This window comes from Lepidochelys kempii, chromosome 1 (genome assembly GCF_965140265.1).
Source record: "Lepidochelys kempii isolate rLepKem1 chromosome 1, rLepKem1.hap2, whole genome shotgun sequence".
Lineage (NCBI taxonomy): Eukaryota > Metazoa > Chordata > Testudines > Cheloniidae > Lepidochelys > Lepidochelys kempii.
The window spans coordinates 152,517,110-152,531,828 of NC_133256.1; the positions used below are offsets into that span (position 1 = coordinate 152,517,110).

Consider the following 14,719-nt stretch of genomic DNA (forward strand, 5'->3'; position numbering starts at 1 on the left):
TGTGACTGGGGTTCCAGGGTGGCCACGCTAAGACTGCAAAGAATGAGATAGACAATCCCCAAAGCTGGAGGTTATTCTAATACTTAGATCCACCAAGCTAGCAACAAATCTGCTTCTGTAACACTTTATTGGTTACCCAGAAGCCAAAACACAGTTCCCTTAAATCAACCCAGCCTTTGGGGTCCCACCCAGACAGCCAAATCAAATATGATGAGGATTATTGAAAATCTTGTTCATCATATAAAAAGTTCTACCAATTCAAAAGGAGTGGACACATTACCCACCAAGTTAATGAATATTTCAGATCTTGCCCAAATACATGTTTACAACCAATTCTTATTAACTAAACTAAGATTTATTTTTTAAAAGAGAAAAAGTATTGGTTAAAAGATTATACTTACAGACTTGAATAAAATTCTTAGGGCAGTTTCATAGCAGCGATGGTGAGCTTCAGAGTTGCAAAGAATCAGTTGATCAGGTTTATAGTCCAGTGTCCATATCCAGTATCAGGAGAAGGAACGAGGAGTACTTGTGGCACCTTAGAGACTAACAAATTTATTTGCGCATAAGCTTTCATGGGTTAAAGCCCACTTCATCAGATGCATGCAGTGGAAAATACAGTAGGAAGATACAAACAGAGAACATGAAAAAATGGGGGTTGCCATACCAACTCTTAACGAGACCAATCGATTAAGGTGGGCTATTATCAGCAGGAGGAAAAAAAACTTTTGTAGTGATAATCAGGATGGCCCATTTCAAACAGCTGATAAGCAAGTGCCAGTAACAGTAGGGGGAAAATTAGCATGGGGAAATAGTTTTTAGTTAGTGTAATGACTCATCCACTCCCAGGCTTTAGTCAAGCCTAATTTAGTGGTGTCCAGTTTGCAGATTAATTCCAGTTCTGCTGTTTTTCGTTGGAGTCTGTTTTTGAAGTTTTTTTGTTGAATAATTGCGACTTTTAGGTCTGCAATTGAGTGTCCAGGGAGGTTGAAGTTTCTCCGACTGGTTTTTGAATGTTATAATTCTTGATGTCTGATTTGTGTCCATTTATTCTTTTGCGTAGAGACTCTCCAGTTTGGCCAATGTACATGGCAGGGGGCATCGCTGGCACATGATGGCATATGTCACATTGGTAGATGTGCAGGTGAATGAGCCTCTGATCGTGTGGCTGATGTGATTAGGTCCTATGATGGTGTCCCTTGAATAGATATGTGGACAGAGTTGGCAACGGGCTTTGTTGCAAAGATAGGTTCCTGGGTTAGTGTTTTTGCTGTGTGGTGTCTGGTTGCTGGTGACTATTTTGCTTCAGGTTGGGAGGGCTGTCTGTAAGCGAGGACTGGCCTGTCTCCCAAGATCTGTGAGAGTGAGGGGTTGTCCTTCAGGATAGGTTGTAGATCCTTGATGATGCGCTGGAGAGGTTTTAGTTGGGGGCTGAAAGTGATGGCTAGTGGCGTTCCGTTACTTTCTTTGTTGGGCCTGTCCTGTAGTAGGTGACTTCTGGGTATTCTTCTGGCTCTGTCAGTCTGTTTCTTCACTTCGGCAGGTGGGTATTGTAGTTGTAAGAAGGCTTGATAGAGATCTTGTATGTTTCTCTGTCTGAGGGGTTGGAGCAACGCTTCCTCAGCTCTCGTCCCGTAATGCCCCTACTGTACTTGCGCTACATTGATGACATCTTCATCATCTGGACCCATGGAAAAGAAGCCCTTGAGGAATTCCACCATGATTTCAACAATTCCCATTCCACCATCAACCTCAGCCTGGACCAGTCCACACAAGTGATCCACTTCCTGGACATTACAGTGTAATAAGCGATGGTCACATAAATACAACCCTATACCAGAAACCTTCTGATGGCTATACTTACCTACATGCCTCCAGCTTTCATCCAGACCACACCACACGATCCATTGTCTACAGCCAAGCTCTGCAATACAACCGCATTTGCTCCAACCCCTCAGACCGAGACAAACACCTACAAGATCTCTAAGGTGCCACAAGTACTCCTCGTTCTTTCTGCTGTTACAGACTAACACGGCTACCACTCTGAAACCTGTCATCCAATATCAGGGCGATCCAGAATGCATTGGAGACCACAGTCTTGCAACTCAAACCCCTGTCAAAGTTTAAGCAGATTTCAGTTGAAAGGATTAGGTCCCAGGAGTCTTTCAAGAGATTTTTTGCAGTCTCTTGGTAACGGGCAGTCCTTGGGTGAACAATAGGCTTTTGAAATAACCTTCTCTTTTCTAATGACCGGTAATTAGCTACATTTACTAGCATAAGGTGGTAATTCATTAAGCAGTTCATAGACAGTTTACTACTAACTTCAAAGTGAAATGTAGACAATGACATTATTATACCCAAGTTTCATAATCCCTTTGTATCTTTGAATTAACAGATACAGTAAGAGACAGGAAGTATCTGTTTACATGGTTAACATGTAACAAGATATAAGTGAACACATACAATGAGCATTGCCTCTAATTCTTTAACAATACAAGCTTACATTTCAAAGCTCTGTCTAACATGGCTATGTTAGCTATTTATAAGGAATAGCCTTAATTACCATTTATTTACTTCTCTAATATGCCTTTAAAGGTTGAATTTGGATCATTTAGCCTGCAAGTTGCTTAACCCTTTTTGGCCCTGTGTCACAGCTTATTTCAGTGTAATTTATGTCGCTCAGAATGATTATTCACACCCCTGAGCTACATAAATTATGCAGACATAGCCTTACTTTAACCAGAATAGCAACATCAAGAAACCAAAGTTTCAACAGGGGTAAGACCTCCTTTCATCATAGGGTCGAATTCAACTGATTACCACTGTAATTTATTTGTCTTGTTAGAGTTGGTAAGGCAACCTCCATCTTTTCATGGTGTGTGTGTGTGTGTGTATATATAAATATCTTCCTACTATATTTTCCACTCCATGCATCTGGTGAAGTGGGTTTTAACCCACAAAAACTTATGCCCAAATAAATTTTAATCTCTAAGGTGCCACAAGTACTCCTCGTTCTTTTTGCTGATACAGACTAACACTGCTACCACTCTGAAACGGTTCACTGGGGTTGTGCACACTCGCATCAGCAGGGAATTTGACTCATTGTCTTCAGGTTCACGAGCCCTAATCTGCTTTCAATATACTCTGTTGATTGTGGGCAGGGAAGTAATTTGCACTTTGTTGGTGATCTTTGATAGTTAGACCTGTAGTTTTTGTTTAAAAGATTTAACCTTTGTTAATTTGGCAGGAGAACTCTGTTTTGAAGGCTGCAAGTTGTACTGGTCATGATACCACTTGGTATCAATAAATACAACACAACATAAAATCTTTTAAAGATATATTTTAATTTACTTACTGGTGTTAAAATGACAGCAAAGGTGAAATCTACCAAAATCTTTTTTTCCAGTTGAAGGGACAATCTAGTCAATGATTGTTCTCTCTAGTAGGTTCAACAAATATTTTTGCTTCTATGGAAATGATAAATTTCCTTAAGATTATATAGCTGTGTGTGATACAGGCTTTCATTTTTCATAGCTACTCTTTACAAAAAATTATTACTAAAGTATGATGTCACAATTCAGTCAGACCAATGGGTAAAATTGGCCTCTAGTCTGTCAGTATTTGCAGAAATAACTTGAGTGCTCATGTTGTGGAATTTGCCAATGTTTCTGAAAATATAGCTCGTTATTGGTCAGTGTGGCTGCTACCAGAGCTACTTCTATGAGTGGACAGAAATTCTTCTTCCCTTTTGAGCCCATCAGCCTGATGGAGGATTAGCTTTTCTGAGGGACCATGTAGCATTTCAATGAGCAAAATAAAAAAAAAAACTTGGGTTATTCCACCAACTATAATTCTCTAATTTTTGCAGTGGTTGCTTTATTTTTGCTTTTCACTTTGTGAGAGAAGTGGTTTATTTTGACAAATCAGACTTAAAAAGCATAGGTCACCTTGGAAGCCAAATATTAGAAACAACTGGATCCACATGATCAACCCTACTATTAATGTGAGTGGTGGAGAACCCTCAGTGAATAGTAGGTGATCTGAAGTAGATCCCCTTCTTGTGCAGGTGTTGCCTTCCCTTTGTGCTCCCGAGAATGAGGGTATTACAACTACTACTTTATGTAATCTATATAGGTAGAAAATGGGGTGATATTTTCCCAAGAATTAAAAAATTAGAGACCTCTTTCAAGCAAATAAAAAAAGATCAATTAACTTTAATCAGATTATGATCATATTTAATACTGGGCTGAACAGTTTTAAGATGATGCTGTCAACTTAATTGAAGACAAAGCTATGTTGTGACATAGGGGTTGGATAAAGGATAATAAATCGAGGGCCTCCACACTTTATAGTTTCAAACGAAGACTCAAAGAGAAGTGATTCTGTTGTCTCCTTGATAGGGCTAATTCAAGATATATTACGTTGAAATATTTGAACATAGTTGTTTTTACAGTTGCGTATTTTATTATTCAAGAACGGACAGTGGGAGTGGTCTGTCAAACTGTTTCCATTCACTTCGTAAATGATAAAAAAATTTCAAATGTCAATGAAAAATGTTGGCATCCCAGAATATAGCCATGTGATTGATTATTGGTCAAGTCCTAATAACGTTTTTCCTTTAAAAAAAAATGAATTTTTCTAGAAAAATTCATTAGATGCAAGAAATCTTATTTACTCTAAAATTTGTGTATTAATTACAGCCAGACTCAGCGAAGTCCCCATGTATTTTACCGCCATGACTTAATCAATCAACTTCAGCACAATCACGCCCTAGTTACTTTGGTTGCAGAAAATCTGTCCGCGTATATGGAAAGCATGAGACAGTATGCTAAAGGTAAGTTATATTTTTGCTTCCTAAATCAAGTGTTTCATAATTCCAATTGAAAATCGGTGTTTAAAGCAACATATTGCTAGTGGGGAGAGAGAGTGTTTATTTCACTTTCATAGGTTGTTAGATATTGGAGGCCTACACATGTATATCAATCCAAAACAAGTCAAATTTAAATTTTAAGATTACTCTTGTAAATGTAAATTTAAAAAACCAAATGCGTTTTGTAGTGGAACTTCAAAAGTGGCAGTCTCATTGCTTGTATTTACTTTCAAGTTAAAGATAATCCTTTCATGCCCTGCTTAATTTGTGATAGTTGTGTTTGTGGAAAATGTTAAATTCTGTCCCACTTGTAGCTTTGTGTAAATCTCATTATTCATTATTACAGAGGGAGTTGGTAGTAACACCTATATTTCGGTTGCATAGCACTTACCATCATAAAATATTCTTAGTCTTAGAAGCTCTATCATCTTCCTTGTTCACAGCAAGCATTTAAAACTTGGTAGGGAGAAAGCCCTGAGGCCAGAGAAGTGCTATTTATTAGTTACATGAAATTCTGTTAATATTTAGCTGAGTTATAAACTTCTGAAAAACCCTTCTTTTCTGTTGCTTGCTTTGTCAGTATGCCAAAATAATAATGAATATGCACATATTCCAATGTCAGGCCAGTCCCCTGTAGATTATTCTGCACTGGGAATCCCAAGAGCAGGCAACCTAGTCGCTGCTGTACAACTGTAGCAGGGATGAGGAGGTAAAGAAGAAAGATGGGCCAGGTCATGTCAACAGTGCCCAGCCTGCCCTGTATTCAACACATGGAACTGGGGCACATCGTCCACCTTGTTGGCACCACATGGGGCAGGAACTCTCCCCCACAAACAGAGGGTGAAATGGGGAAAGAGATCAGAGCTGGGTGCCCTGCTTACCCAACATATGTGCCTAGCCACCCACTTCCACCCCAGGGTTTAACAGCCTGTGAGCTTAATGTAATTAGCTGTGTAGCTCAAATGGTAGATATCTGTGCTGCAGTGTTGAGTTCAGGATTCAAACTTTACAGATGCATGATGGGGGAAGGCGGTTGTTATTACAGCTGCACATTAGAAATTTTTTTTTTCCTTTTATATACCCCCCCCCAACGCCCTCCCTCGAGGGGTTACATACAGAAAAACTGTTAAAAGAAGGTTACTCATGTTGCACAGACAGCCTTAATTCAGGCATTTCCTAACTCTTCAGTGTTTGACTTCGTAACCTAAAGAGCTCAGCTCTTGAACTTGTGCTACTATCCAAGATTTACTTCAACCTATTTTCACAAGGCCTTGAGAGCAACCTTCATTTAAGAGACCTGGAGACTGCACAGTCAGTTTTTTTTTTCTTCATCTGGTGTTTCCTATTTTAAGTGATTACATTTATAATAGCACTGCAATAGTTAATGTAGAGATGGCACTTCTATTCTAATAGCTTATTTTCAATTGTATATAACTTTATCAAAATTTACTGTGTGTGCTGACATAACTCAGGCTTTGTCTTGCCTGGAAAAATGGAGTGGGATATGTGCTAGTCTTTGTGCATAAACATTTATTAAAAATGGGTGTGGCACTTTTAAAGTTACCTGAATATTTAGGTTGGGGATAACTAAAATATTGGATAACTGAAATTTAGGATAATATATAATTCTGAATGAGGACAAACTATGTAAAATCCATTATTTTCCAATAAGGAAAAGATAAGTGTTGATAACATACCATTCTCAGGATGTCCCATGTGTTAATTTCTTGACTTCAGACTTCCATTGGAGGAATGTACTGAATATTCACAAATGCAGATATTTGACCGATTATACTTGTCTAGAACAAAGAGGGGGAATGGAGAAGAGTACCATTACATTTATTTCACAGGAAGTTAATGTTTTATATGAATATCTTAGCTCTCTTAAAACCAACATTGTCCAAAGTTCTTTTCCTGGAACAGTAACACTTTTTCCTTTTCAGCTTATTGGTACAAAGGTTCACAGAATTAGAACAAAAAGAAAAGGAGTACTTGTGGCACCTTAGAGACTAACCAATTTATTTGAGCATAAGTGAGCTGTAGCTCATGAAAGCTTATTCTCAAATAAATTGGTTAGTCTCTAAGGTGCCACAAGTACTCCTTTTCTTTTTGCGAATACAGACTAAAATGGCTGTTACTCTGAAACCTAGAATTAGAACACTTAGTGGGTAACAGATGTTCCGAGTATGTAAATCTTGTATATGTTCATCCCAGGATACATACATTTTAAATAATAGTAAAAGTTGCAATTAATGAAACAGTTTGAAATTGGTGGGTCAGACCATTCTGAATAGGGCTGATCTTGTCAGATTTTTAAAAAAGCCACGTTGACCTCTTTCAGTAATTGGATGAGGAGACCTCCAAAGACTTTTTTCTTGGAACACATTCCATGCACCAAATTTAAGCCACCAATTTGTATTGAAGTTCTGTTTGAATTCCCGCTTCAATTTTTATTTGTTTTATATCATTGGTGGTGCTGCCTATAGTTAAGGTTGTCTAATACTTGCCTGTGGGGTCGTTCCCAGTTCCAAATAAGTTTGCCAAACTTCAACTATTCATGCTGACATATTTTTTTATGCCTAGTGTCTTCCTTGGGCTGAAAATATTTGGAAAGTTTCATCAAAAACAGGTCAGCCCTTTCTGAGAATGAAGTTGGGGAGAAATTGTTTTCCTTATGTTAAGTGGAAAGGTCTAGCGCCTCCATGGTTTAGAGCAGGGACTTGGAATTTGTCAGGGAGCTTGCCTCTTGGAATCAGAAAGATTCTTTTTTACTTTCCCTGTGAAAATCCACCCAAATTTGGCCAGCTTGTAAACCTATGAATATTACTGTCTGCCCAGGCTCAGTGGAGGTATATTAGAAGAGGGAAGACTCGCTTCTGTGTTTTCACTGTTCCCCTGCTGGCACCCAGGTAGCATGGAAGAGGCAACAGTCTGGCTTGAATTCAGGGTAGGGAGATGGACAGACACTGGGTTAAATAGGAGTTTGGAGGTTGGAGGGGAACAAGGATATGCTATTGGCTATGCTGGGAAGAAGAATGAGGCAATGGCAGAAAGGTCTGTAACCACTGGAAGAACACTTCATTCCAGAATCTGGAATTGAATCTGGGATTTCAGAGTCTGGGCATTCCTCTTGTCTATCAAATAGGAGTGAATCTCCCTGGGAAAGTATTCAGGATGGGTACTGTGACAAAGTTCCTCCTCTACCTTGGTGGATCTTGCGCTTATTGGCGGATTTGCTCGCCTTGGAGCTTCACAGCAGCCTCAGGTTGGCCACTTTTCTGAACCCACAGTCCAGGTCGACGACTCCTGTGTCTGACCAGGAGTTGGGAGGATTTGGGGGGAACCCGGGCCTGCCCTCTACTCCCGGTTCAAGCCCTGGGGTCCCGTGGAATGCAGCTGTCTAGAGTGCCTCCTGGAACAGCTGTGCGACAGCTATAACTCCCTGCGCTACTTCCCCATGGCCTCCTTCCAACACCTTCTTTATACTTACCATAGGACCGTCCTCCTGGTGTCTGATAATGCTTGTACGCCTCAGGCCTCCAACAGTCCGCGTTCTCAGTCTCAGCTCCTCATGCCTCTTGCTCCCAGCTCCTCATATGCATACCACAAACTGAAATGAACTCCTTTTTAAAACCCAGGTGCCCTGATTAGCCTACCTTAATTGATTCTAACAGCTTCTTGATTGTCTGCAGGTGTTCTACTCAGACTGTCTGTCTTAATTGTCTGCAGAAGGTTCCTGATTGTTCTGGAATCTTCCCTGTTTTCCCCTTACACAGGGGAAAGGGACCTACTTAACCTGGGGCTAATATATCTACCTTCTGTTACTCTTCTGTAGCCATCCGGCCCGACCCTGTCACAGTACATATTGTCTTTGGTAAAAAGAATGGGAGAAGCAGATGATTTTCTGAATGCATCCGATGAAGTGAGCTGTAGCTCACGGAAGCTTATGCTCAGATATATTTGTTAGTCTCTAAGGTGCCACAAGTACTCCTTTTCTTTTTGATAAAATTAAGGGTGTTTTTTTTTCTTTATGTTGAAATGGATATTAAAATCAGGGTAATAGGTCAAACTGGAGGAAAAAAGTTGTGGTACTTTTAGGCTGTGTGCATTCATGACACCAAAATTAGTTGCTATTTATAGTGAATTGTGCAGGACTTCATAGTGCAATTAGCCCTATTTCTTTTGTGCTTTGATCAGCAAATAAAACTGATTCTGGTCATCATGGTTGTGAAGAACACATTAAACAAATGTATTCCAATACAGCGGTGTCTTCCTGTGTCTACAGACAGCTTGAAAAATAGAGAGGTGTGAACTTGAACCACTCATCTCAAAGAATTTTAAATTCTGAAACCAAAAGATGATAGTTTGTGTCAATATTGTTTACCTATCTCTCTGCTGATTTATTTTAGCAGAAAGATTTAGCTAATTTGCTTATTTATTCTAAAATGTTTCCGATACCTCCTTGGGTGCCAAAAGCCCCAGCTTCCCCCTCAACTTTTGATTAAGGTAAGGATTGGTAAGATGAATATCTGTGGCCCAAGAATAACTGAAAATGTGGAAAGAATATAAAGTATATTTAATATAAAAATATGAAAACAGATTCTGTTCACATGAAATGAAGCTGCTGCAAAATGTCAATTCTTTAGCACATAAATGCTGTAGAAAGGAGGTGGTTTTGCTGCAGAAATTTGGTCTAGCTTGTGTGGTTGTATGTAGGGCCTTGTTAAAGAAACTGTTCAAATGTGACAGGTTTTGTTTCAGCGCAGGTAAATTCTGCTCTGAAGAATAAATAAACCACCTAAGTTGATGCTGACAACGGTATTGTCCTCTTAACACTTCTGGTCTGCTCTTAAACATTTGTCAAAATTGAATATGTCCCACTCCGTATTTGGCATGTCTGCAGATCTCATTTTGGGTATTTTGATGTAGCTTCCTTTGTCTTGCCCGTATCGGCAAATGTTCTGTATTAAAATTATTTTCAAAAGCCCTTCATGCTGTCTTCAGTCCATTCATGCTGTTTTCAGGATTGCAGTGGCTCCCCAACAATGTAAAGCCCACAAGCATTTAATTGGTAGTAGCCTATTGTTCAGTCTAATGCCTCTAATTTCAAAAGAAAATTGGATATTTTAAAGACTGAATACTTGTATTGAATTCCAACCAGGCATATTTTGGACAAACAAGACTTCAGATTTGGTTGCTTGATAAGAAAACACTGTGGTTGCCATTTTGGGGCTATAGTGTCATTCTCTAAAATTAAAATAAAGTGAGCTTTTGGAATAGGAGTTCCCAAAGTGGATCAGCTAGTCTAGTATCCTGTCTCAAGCAGTAGCCAGCACCAGATCCTTCAGAAGAAAGATCTCCTAATCCATAGTAGTCAGATTGTTTTAAACCATGAATTTTGAGGCTTAATCTTGCCTGAAATTTGCTGGCACTATTATAACCCTGGATATTCTTGTTAGTCCTCTAAATGTCCAGTTCCTTTTAATCTTGTGGTGTGTTTGGTCTCATTGACATCTTTTGGCAATGAGTTCAACAGTTCAATTATGTATTCTGTGAAAAAAAATTTTTTTTCTTCTCAGAGTGCTTGTTCCTATGAGTAATGCACTTTAGATTGTGTATGTGCTGCATACACCAAGATTGGAGAATTTTCCCTAGCAGTGTCCACTTGTTCCACACATCTGCCCCTGCTCTCCTTATGCTCTGCACCGAAGGTATAAAGGGGGCTGCCAGACCGACCGCGATTTCATTTCCATCTCACTGCTCATGGTCTGGAATGGAGGCTCATTGTGTGTGCTGACGACTTCTGCTTTCTCTGTAAATAACCGCCCCCACCCTTCCCCCAAAATAAGTTTTGTTTTGTTTTTTTTTAATTAGTCTAAATTAGATAGAGTGGTGGAGTTCAGTTTCCTAGTTTTGGGACCCTGCCCTAGGTGGGGAGCAATTCACACGCTCATCCTGCTCCCATGTTCTCTATCAGCGACAGGGAGAGCATTCCAAGGATTCCCAGCTTCAAGAGCTGTGTAGACTGCCAAAAGCTTTTCCTAGTAACAGTCAGTCATATTGCCTGTCTGTACTGCCTAGGGAAGCCCATATCCCTCCCAGATCCTGTATCTGCCAGTTATTTCTGAGGCGGGACAGACAGTCGAGAGTTCAGACTCTGAAGACTCCTCATGGGGACTGCTTCTGACTGGGGAGACACCCCTGTACATTGGCTTGAAGATGGTAGGAGCACCCCTTTGTGTGCAACTCTGGCCAGTTCCAGGGCCCCTCTCCATCCTCTTCTCCCCAATTCTCCCCACCCCCGAGAAAAAAGTTAGCTCCAAGAGACTCCGATGAGTTCAGACAGAACAAATGAGGAGGGAGATGCAAGCACAAGAGGGGAGAAAAAAAGAGATAAGGGATAAGGTAGCCTGGGTGGGGTTGGGGAGGAGGGAAGGACAAGGCCACATGGCTTATTGTAGCCACACTAAAAATCAAACTGTTTGAATGACAGCCTTCTGTTGTTTGGGCCATCCTCTGGAGTGGAGTTGCTGGGTGCCCGGAGCCGCCTCGCCCCACCCCCAATTCTTGGGCATCTGGCTGAGGAGGCTATGGAACGTGGGGAGGAGGGTAGGCAGTTATACAGTGGATGCAGCGGGGGGTGTTGGCTTTCATGCAGCTCCAACAGACGCTTCATCATGTCAGTTTGCTTCCTCATTAGCCTCAGCATTGCATCCTCCCTCCACTCTTCACGCTCACTTAATTCTTTCCTGGCCTCTCCCACTGAATGCCTCCATGCATTAAGCTGTGCCCTATCAGTGCGGTAGGACTGCATGAGCTCAAAAAACATGTCGTCGCGAGTGTGTGTTTTTTCGCCTTCTAATCTGCGATAACCTCGGGGATGGAGATGATAGGGGGAGCATAGAAAAGTTCTACGCTCTTCAATTCTGGGGGGACTGCGTGGTTACCTGTGCTGCTGAGTTCACCACGCTGACCAAACAGGAAATGAAATTCAATAGTTCCCAGGGCTTTTCTTGTGTACCTGGCTAGTGCATCGGAGTTCAAAGTGGTGTCCAGAGCAGTCACAATGGAGCACTCTGGGATAGCTCCTGGAGGCCAATACAATCGATTTGCTTCCGCACTACCCCAAATTCAACCCAGCAAGGTCGATTTTAGTGTTACTCCCATCATCGAGGAGGAGTACAGAAGATGATTTTAAGAGCCCTTTAGGTCGACAGAACGGGGTTGGTTGTGTGGACACAGTCATTTTTAAATTGACCTAACACGGCTAAATTCCACCTAACCCTGTAGTGTAGACCAGGTCTTAGTGCCACTGTAGATTTTATTATCTCACTGCTCAGTCCCCCTTTCCCAGCCATTAGTATATTAAACAACAAATGGACCTAATGTGGACACTTGAGGCACCCTGCTATTCAATTTTTATCATGGCAGAAGGTTGACCATTTATTCCCACACTTCTGGTTTCCTGCTTTTGGCCAGTTTTTGATCCATGAGAAATACATGGTGATTAGTTTCTTTTGAGGAACCTTGTCAGGCCTTTAGAAAGTTGAAAAAAATTAACCAGTTCTTCTTTGAGTGCTTGCTCATTTCAGTTCCATTCTAGGTGTGTGCCCGCCCACGTACACAGTTGTCAGAGATTTTTGCCTTCGTGGTATCTGTAGGGTCGGCACTCATGTATTAGTATATCAGGCGCCGCCAGCCCTATGCCCTCTTGGTTCTTTCTTAATGCCGTTGATGATTAGTCGGAGCACCTTTCCTTGCGTAGTAAGGGCTAGCAGTTTTTCATCTTTACTGACTTCGAGCCTTAGGGCCTAGTAAATAGTTTTTTTTATAGCAGTTAGTGTGTTAAGTGTAGTTGTAGTTACAAGTTAGAGTCCCAGCAAGGACTTCGCCCCTGGCGGGGCATGCCCCAGTCTCCCGCGTTTAAGCCTCACGTGGACTGTAACAGGCCTATGCTTGTAAGCGATCAACATAGTAGCTGCCTCAAGTGCTTGGGGGAATCACACCTGAGAGATAAGTGCCATATTTGTAAAAACTTTCAGCCCTGCACGCAGAAAGAGCGGGATATTCATTTACGATCTCTCCTCACAGAGTCTGCCCTTCATCCGGCTTCCGTGCCATCCTGCCAGGACTCTGAATACCTCAGCGTTGATGTGCAGTGCACCGCTGGCACCAGTCTCTGCCCAGTATGGTTCCCTGTCGCCAGTGCCCCAAAAGAAGGTGAGAAAGCACCGCTTCCTGGCACCAGGCAAGAAGGGCAATGGGTCATTGGGCAAGGGACCCACTTCGGGCCTCCTGGCCACTCCAGAGCCACAAGTTCGTGACTCTCCGATTGGGGCCCTCCCGGAAGCGGCATGGGACCTAAACCCCTGACGCCACTGACGCCTTCAGAAGCTCAGCCGGCTCTAAGAGAGCAAAGGCTTCTGCCCGTGCCTACGATGCAGCACATGCCACAGGAATTGCCCTCGTGGGAAGCCTCTGCCAAGCCAGCCACTAAAACCCTTCAGGGGGCAGTGGAGTGCCGCCGATTCCCTTGAGACAAAGCAGCAGTCTCCAGCTCTGTGCTGCAGATCGCCACAGTTGCAGGCCAGAGCCTCTGGGCTTGCTTTTGGTCACCACCAATGCAATTGCGGTCCCTGCCATCTCCACACAGATCATCTAGAGGGAGACGCTGGTCTCCATACTACTCGGACCATTTGCCCTCTCGCTGGTTGTTCTCTAGTGCAGGTCCTGGTCGCCTACCCCGTGGGAGTACTCTCCGTCACGTCTCCGGTCCCCTTGGCACCAGTCCCCTCGCTCCAGGCACAGGTCTCCGACTGTGCCGGTCAGCAGACAGACTCAGGTATCGACGGCCCCATCATGGTCACCGGAAGGGGATTCCTTTGGCATGGATTCCTTTAGCCCCTCGCTTAGACTCCAGGGGTGTGAATGGGCACCCGAGGCTGCGTCAACATCGACAGCGCCGCCTGGGCAGCACGGCCAGTGGCCTTACTGGAGTGCGTGGGGAGTGCCGGTCATGGTCATGTCCCCTTCACACCACTCATCGGCTGCCTCTTCGGAGCAACAGCTGGCAGCACTGACTGCATCGGGCTTGGTGTATGAGATATGCTTGGAGGTCGAGGCAGAGGAGACTGCACCCACCCCTGAGCTTCCCTCCCCCATGGGAGAAGATGCCCCAGGGCCTCCCCCGACGGTATAGTCATCATTTTTGTCCCCAGACAAGGTGGTTTCGGGACCCTCGAGGGCCAACCTGCTGGACAATTTTAAAGAACACCAGGCCCTGCTTTAACGGGTGGCTGAGAACTTGGGCCTGGAGGTGGGGAAAATGGCTGAGTAGGCAGACATCTTGTTTAATGTCCTGTCAGCCTCTACCCTGGCCCTTGTCGCACTACCAGTGCATGACTGAGTCCTCAAAATTGCCAAGGCCCTCTGGCAAACTCCTTCATCCATCCCTCCCAGCTCAAAGGGCTGAAAATAAATACTTTGTCACGGCCAAAGGGTTTGAGTACCTTTACACCCACCCTTCCCCGGGCTCGCTGGTGGTCTGTGCCCAATTAAAAAGATAACAAGGGCATACCATCTTGACTCCCAAAAATAAAGAGGCCAAAATATTGGACGTGTTTGGGAGGAAAATTTTATTCAACTGCCAGCCTACAGTTCCGGGTGGCGAATCATCAGGTCCTCCGAGGGAGATAAATTGAAATTCTATGGGACTCCCTCCGTAAATTGAAGGAGTCCTTCCCGCAAGGTTTGGTCCAGGAATTCAGCACACCTGGTGGAGGAGGGCACCACAGCCGCTCAGTGTTCCCTCCAAATGGTGTGGGACATGGCTGACTCTGTGGCTAGGGT

At 42.9% G+C, this 14,719-nt stretch overlaps 1 protein-coding gene across 5 annotated transcripts in view; it reads left to right on the plus strand.

Moving 5' to 3' along the window:
- Nucleotides 1-14,719, plus strand: part of USP9X (ubiquitin specific peptidase 9 X-linked) — a 204,023-nt gene that overhangs the window by 79,887 nt on the left and 109,417 nt on the right. For all 5 annotated transcript variants that reach the window (XM_073358612.1, XM_073358602.1, XM_073358592.1 and 2 more), the window contains one exon: nucleotides 4,701-4,834. In XM_073358612.1, coding sequence (XP_073214713.1) covers nucleotides 4,701-4,834 — 134 coding nt within the window. The remainder of the gene's footprint in view (nucleotides 1-4,700; nucleotides 4,835-14,719) is intronic.